This window comes from Olea europaea, unplaced genomic scaffold (assembly GCF_002742605.1).
Source record: "Olea europaea var. sylvestris unplaced genomic scaffold, O_europaea_v1 scaffold3549, whole genome shotgun sequence".
Taxonomy (NCBI): domain Eukaryota; kingdom Viridiplantae; phylum Streptophyta; class Magnoliopsida; order Lamiales; family Oleaceae; genus Olea; species Olea europaea.
Window position 1 is genome coordinate 26,503 of NW_019254653.1, and position 7,656 is coordinate 34,158.

The 7,656-nt window shown below is 32.6% G+C and overlaps 1 protein-coding gene across 1 annotated transcript; it reads left to right on the top strand.

The window, feature by feature from the left end:
- The first annotated feature begins 427 nt into the window (after window positions 1-427).
- LOC111386409 lies at window positions 428-1,479 on the top strand. The gene is made up of 2 exons (XM_023010864.1): window positions 428-669; window positions 797-1,479. Exons 1-2 carry the CDS (start codon window positions 552-554, stop codon window positions 1,150-1,152), a joined length of 474 nt encoding a protein of 157 aa, XP_022866632.1. The 5' UTR covers window positions 428-551; the 3' UTR covers window positions 1,153-1,479.
- Window positions 1,480-7,656: the final 6,177 nt, after the last annotated feature.

A 7,656-nucleotide genomic window follows, 5' to 3' on the forward strand; every position in this document is an offset into this window, starting at 1 on the left:
TTTCCAATGAATTGAAGAATAAACAAATGTACAAGGTTGATCGTGGCCCGTGTCATTTATTCTTCATTACGAAAAATAAAATGGTCCATGAGTTAGCATCTAACATTTTTATTTCAAAATTCTTTTTCATGAATTGGTTGGATTTCTTGATTTATCTCACCTTTCGTTCGGGACGAAGTTGGTCAAATACATATTAATTAATTTGAATTCTTAAGTAATTTAATTAGTTAAGATCAATTCGATGAACAAGTCAGTTGAGTGACATTTCAAACAAAAAGAAAATTTATTAGGTCAAATAATTTATTAAAAGTTAGGATCAATTTGATGAACAACTGCGTGTAATTTCTGTAACATCACGGATTAATTTCAAAGCCACCATTACTGACCACCGACCCTTCTTTATAACGCAAACAATCACAGACTTTCTCTAAGTCAATCCCTCAACTTGTATCCATCCATATACATACACATTTATTTATATTATATGTGTATTTATGTATATTTTGCTTTGTATAGACAAATCTCTCTAAGATGGGAAATGCATTATCTCCATGCTGCAGACCAGAATCAAGTTCATCGGTGAAGTTAATATTCCACGGCGGCGCCACCAGAATTCTCACCGAAAAAAGCGTAGCCGGAGAGATTATGTTCGAGTTCCCGGACCATATGGTATGCCATGCAGATTCATTCTTCATAGGCCAACCAATTCCTGCACTCGTCATTGACGATGAACTCATTACTTCTCAAACCTACTTTGTTCTTCCCATTGATTACTTCCCATCTAACGTTCTTTCAGCTTCTACTCTAGCCGCTTTAGGAAACCGGCAGAAAGGCGCTCGGGTGAGTTTCGAGGGGTGCCCTTTTGAGTACTTGAAGGGATCAAACGGCAGGGTTTCGATCAGGGTTTTGCCGGAATTTTTGACCAAGATCTTTACAGGGGGTAATGAAAATGGAGGTGAAGATTCCGATGGTCCGGCAGGAGGTAGTTTTCTGTGCAGCACACCGGAGTTGAAGAAGCATTATAATCAATTGGTGGGGTCTAAGGATCAGGTTTGGTCACCAAAACTGGAAACCATTTCGGAGTATAAAATTAGGTATTCGCCTTGTAGATTCATAGGGTTGGAGTGGAAGCAAAAGGAGGCAAAAAATTGATCTGTATTTAAAAATTAGAAAATCCGTTTTTACAGCACTGTTCTTGAATATTGCTGGACGGGATTGGGATTAGACAGTTCAATAGAGAAGTATACCACACGTCATTAGGGTTACCAAAGATATACATATAACCACTTTTTCTTCCTTTTTTTCCCCTTTTTTTGCAATTTTTTGAGATTTTGTTCTACAATTTGTAAAAACTGTATCTTGCTACTAACCTGTAATTTTGGGGAATGGTTCTCAGTTGAAGAGACTTAGCCTCCGTTTGGCAAACTTTATAAATCAATTTTTGAATTGTTCTGAAATGCCTCGTTAAAAGATTGTTTATATGATGTTTTCTTGTTCATATTCAGGCCTCGTTCAAGAATTATTTTGAATCCAATTTGCAGGAATCCATATACACCAGATCGGACTTGATTATTAATAAGTAAATATATCTGTCATTTCGTGATTTCTCTTTTTATGTCACAATCATGCTGTAACATGTATCCTCTCCATTCAACCCGATTTTTTTATTTATTTTATTTCAGGAGTTCAGAGAAAAGATTTTCGTACTCTTTGGTTGTTAGTTGTTACAGAAAGCATGTAATTTTTTTGTATCAATTGTAGGACTTAATTAATTTACATAAATATTTTCTATTTGCACGCTTTTATATTGCAGCATAATGAATATATCTATACACCTCTGATCCTTTCATTTGGTCCATCTGTACTAAATGTCCGGATTATGTGAAGTGGATGAAAATAAATCTTCAATTCTTTAAGTAATTAATTGACTTCTGGATAATTAAGATGAATTTTTTAATGAATTTGATAATTATGATCACACCAATTCAACTGACTTTTCCTAGTTTTCTATACAGTTTTATATTTCGAATAAATATTTATTTGTATTGATAATTCAAAAACATTGATTAATGAATATAATCATTTCATTAAGAGAAATGAAATAAATAATTAGTTTGGTGATCCAGCTTTTATACACGTTCTTCTCTTCAAGTTTTAATTAATATTATTTATGGCAGTTTTGGTCCATTTTTATCATTAAAAGGGGTAAGAGGTTGCAAGGGCTCCACGTTCTGTTCATGTCCGCTGAAGAAGGGCGAACGTGAATAGGGCATGGTCAACTATTCATAAAGAGATATTTATTTATCCTCATTTATGATCTGTTGAATTTCCTGAACACTTTTCATTTTTGGCACGTAGTGCTAAACATAAATCATATGTCGTGTAAATGTAAAAATAACGATTAAGGTTAAACATTTTTGACAGATGTTGATAATTAAAAATGACTTGACAATTCTAGATCAACTTGAAGAAAATTTAGACAGAACTCGTGTACTGCTTGCTGGAATTTTGCTTATATATATTATCTGCCATGCCCTTTTCTTCATTATTTACGTTACAGATTTAGGGTTTGTCGTTCTTGTCTTGTACAATATCCGACCTATTGATGCGTATCATCGCCCAATTTGGAGGGATTTTGTCAACTAGGGAGTTTGACTTATCATGTGCCTAGGCTGTAGCCTACAACCTATGTCATTATTGCTTTCTTTGATTGGTGGAGACGACGGTGCTGACGTCATGAGGAGATGTCCTTTCAGTTTAGTTATGACAATGTTTCCTCCGATGTTGCTCTTTGATTGGTGGAGATTGCAGTGTTGTCGGAATGCACCATGCAATCGCACAATACAAACTATCACATGGGCAAAGCTTTCCGGCCCTCTTGTAATTGCAATGTTCCTCTTGCGATCGCAAGGCCCTTCAAGTTGATCCCCATTTAACTTTGTCCTTGGATTTATCCTCGCGTTCAACTGAGTCCTTCCTTATTTGTACTAGTTATCCTTCATCTTTAAATATTTATACTTTGATTACCACCTATTCGCTCAATTCATCCTAATTTATCAAGTTTAGAAGTTCATATACGCGTATAAAAAACTCTTATCAATCTTCATCTTGAATACTAATCATATGCTCCGAGTGACCTAGAGTCTCATGTTATAGTCTATTGCAGAAAATTGCATTGCTCGACTTATATCAATTCTTGGTCTCCACGTTGGACTTAAATTTACGAGGGAAAATTTCACAAGTCAGGTTTTTTAAGTATGGAGTAATTCAATTTTCAGATTTTAAGTTTCAAAGTTCAAAATGTAGACTAAACATATTTTATTAATTAAATGTATGGATAATTGCAGCAAAATCTCCAAACCTTTAAACACTTCAGACTTCCATGTAACATTTCATTTGTTACATTCGTCATCCCAAACCCTTCAAAACGTTGCATCTTAGTCCCTTTTGGGCAATTTCCATCCACAATTCCATCAATTGGCCAAAAATTTAACTTTGACCACATGTTTAATATTTTAAAGAATGGCAAAAGGGTAACTTTTCATTTATCACATTAAATAATTAATTTGAAAATATATGAAATAAGAAATAAAATGCCTAAAAAAAAAAAAAAAAACACACACTTCCTCTCACCCACCTCCACCTCAAACCCAAAATCCACCCGACGGTATAGAAAGGTAGAAGGTGGAGAAAGATGGGGGTGGGGTGGGGGGGGGAATGATTAGGGTCTGAATGAATAACGTAGAGATATTGTGTATATAAATTAATTTTTAATATTATTATTGTTATTAAACACATGATTAATGAATAATGAAATTTATCACCTAATTTTAGAATTGTATTCTTTAAAAGTTGGGTGCAGTGTAATTTCTACAATTTTTAATCTCACAAACAAGCCCAATTTACATTACTTGGATATTTCTATAAAAGTACCAACACAACAATTCTAACAGTTTGCATAATCTATTAGTATATAATTTTATGGGATATATTTGGGAGTAAGGTTGTAATAGACACTGTGAATTTAATAACTTTTCACATAGTAAGTAAATCTTTATTTTTTGTTGCTCATCGTTTGTCACTAGGTTTTAAGTTCTCTGTGTAAATCTTTATATTCTTGCAGCATTTTTCATTGTTATTATTCAATATTGATATTTCTTGATTTTGTGAGTAAAACTTGCAAATAGGCTTAGATTTCCAACATATATTGACAATATAAGATGAATCGAGCTGACTGTACAGGTCACTCACACATGTAAAGGGTGGGTGAATTTTTTGTTTAAATAATCACCCACCTCAACATGTGTCTGACCTGTACAATCAGAATTATTCATATAAGATTACTCTACCTCTGCATGACCATATTATCTATGTCTAGTCCAACTTACAACAGCTATAAAATTGGTCCATGACAAGTCCAACCCATGGAGAGAACCTTTTGAGCTTATTCAACGTGCCATGTTTGGGAAATGGTTATAAGTGGTGAGTGTGTGTAGATAATAAATTGTAGTATATTTGAATCATACAAAATGTGTGAATATAAAGTTTGTATGATCGGAAGTGATTAAATTATAATCACTTATTGAACATGCTCTAATTTATTGTTTATCTAGTCTACTTTACTAAGGGTTTGTTTGACGCAATTTATTTTTCTTGTAAAAGATTTTTCGATGAAGTTACTTTAAACTAACTTCATTTAAAAGCTCTTCTAACAAAACAAACCATTTCCAGAAAATTATCTATTCAAAAATTGCTTCTTAATCTCAATAATAGTTTTTCAGTTTTCAAAAGTCCTTCTAAACAAGCCCTACAAGTTGTAAATCATGCAGAATGTATAGATAATAAATGGATAGTGATTGTGAATATTGCAAAATGTGTTAATAAGAAGTTTGTTTGACCAAAAGTTATTAAAGCAGAATCACTTACCAAAGCGCTCTAATTTATCGTTTATCTAGTCAACTTTACTAAACATCTCAATGGTATGTAAAGTTACAATCTTCAAAAAACACTATGAAAATATTTGCTACATAATAATGGATATAATTTAACACTACTATAGTCACGATTTTAATTTTTTTTTTCCCTACTATTGACTATGCAACTCAACTTACTAAACACTTTTTTGAAAAAATGGAGCCTAAACAAATGCATAATATTAAACAAAATAAAACAATGTTATATAAACAAGAATCAAATATATCTTTCTAAACATATCCCGCAGATAATGAAACATATAATTTAGTGCACTATGGAATGGAGACAAAGTGCTCTACATGATTCAGTGTAATTGTGACAAGATACACTCCATCTTTTTATCCATCTTTATTGTGTTTTCAATACTCAATTTCCACTTAATGTACTTTTGTTGGACATCATTATTGTTTATTTGGACTTTCATGTATTTTGTGATATCCTTGCATTGAAATTATGTTTGATCGAGAAAAAAATGCCATGTTCTCGTAAGTTCAAAGATTGGGATATTTACATTATTCAAGTATGGCAATAAGACATGACGATACTGAGCAGGCTTCTCCCATCCCATTCCCACAAAGATTTTTGGTAGTTGGGGAGGGGACACGAACGGGGACTGTATACATAGTTTAAAATATTTTAAAATGTGATTTAAATTGTAAAACATTATGGATCAGATAATTTTGCCATCCTTGTGGACTGTGGATACCCCCAAAATAATAATAAGAAGAATAAATGAAGATCACATGCAGATTACAAATCGGACGGTGTAGAATTTGTGGACACTGTATAGTGATACAGATGCGAAGCACAAGATTCAAGCTCCGTTTCGTCTAATATAATACAAATTGGCTGACGCGTGGCGATTGCAACGTGCAGAACGAACGGGCGGAGGATATTTAACGCCCAAAAGTAATGCACAAACAATGTTCTGTCACTTTTACCCAAATGCGTTAGAAGAATCTACATTCCACGCCCTTTTCAAGTGATTACTAGTGGGTTTTACTTTCTTTTTCTTATTTGCATTTTCAATTTTCTTCCATAGTTCTTGAGTTCTCGTCCGTTCTTTTTTTTCAATTTTTTTTGTAAGTAGATTGTTTTCATCCACCAAAGAAGAGTAACAATCTATTTAGACAGGATTTTTGAAAATTCAAAAATAATTTCTAAGATTATGAAAGAAGTAAAAGCAAAAAATCGTAAGTTCTATCAGCTGAAACCTAAATGCATGTTAGTATTGATTGATTATCATTTAAGAGTGTGTTTAACGATGCTTATAGTGTGATATGTTCTGTTTTGGCAAGACTTTTCATTCTATTTTGTTTTTTGTAGAAGAATTTTCAAAGGAAACTATTTTAGATCAACTCCTCTAAAAGCTGTTCTAGTTATATATAGAACATTTTTATATAATTATACAAATATATTCCGAAAGCAGTTTTTTAATTTCAAAAATATATATGAACTTTTCAGAAATCCTATCAAGAGGGTTCTAAATAGCTTGGAAATAGCCTCGTGTACATTGAATCCTTACCGAATTCACACAAATACTAATGTTGCGGAACTTGATTTGCCATTTTTTCCATCTTCCAATAATTTCACGTCATGTTTTGTCTGTCAAAATTTTCTATTCTTATTGCATGTTTGAATCGATATTAAAGGTGCTACAAAGTTATAAAGACAGAGTTGTTATAAATCCCATAAATATAAAAATTATCTATAGAATTTTTCAAACTTCCCAGTTATCACAAGGATTGTTTGAGAGGATTTATAATGGGGTTAAATCCTCGTTTAGTCCTCATTAAATTAAATTTCATTCTTATCTCTCATATTTTTAATCACACAATTTTCCACAAAATAATATTACACATAAACTAAAATTTTCTCATTCTTTTTCAATTACTCAAATTTCAAAAAAAAAAAATATTTCACCAATTTTAATTTGAAAAAATGGAGGCCAAAACGGGGGCTAAAATGAAAATGACGAAATAGGTAATTATTAAGTGACTAATAATTATATATTTCGTTTCGTTTCATTTGTGTAAAATCAAATACAGACAATGGGAGTGGGCCGTGTGATGCAAGCAGAATGTAGGAGCGAGTGGGAATAAAAGGGATGGTAAAGGACACAAAAAGAACGGGAGAGGAAATCGCGGGATGTAATAAGACCGGGATGCACTGGGCTCGAGACACGCATACGTGCCTCGATTTGCGTGAGTTGAAAAAAAGAAAAGCACTGACAGAAGCAGGGTCTAGACTCATGCACTAGATCTGCGCTGTAACACACAAAAATAACAGATGAGAGAGATGATCAGAGATAAGAATTTTAGCAGTATAACGGAAGTAAATCTACGCGCCAATTATTATTATTATTTTTTTAAATATAAAAGACCAACTTTGAAGATGTTTATACTACGTTTACAAGAAGAGGTGTCGATTTGATCAAACAATATGGTTTAGACCTGAAATTAGAACTCAATCCGATCTCGTCGAATATACTGTTCCAGTTTGAAAATTGGAGTGCGCTCATTGATTCAACAAAAAAACTCAAGACCTAATTATGTTTATATTTAATTAGAGTAATATTATTCATAGTCGTACTACGTGGCATTTTACATGGTAGTTTGTAATATATTAATGTGGTAATTCTTTTTTGCCACATATATCAAATCACTAACTGTTATATGTATG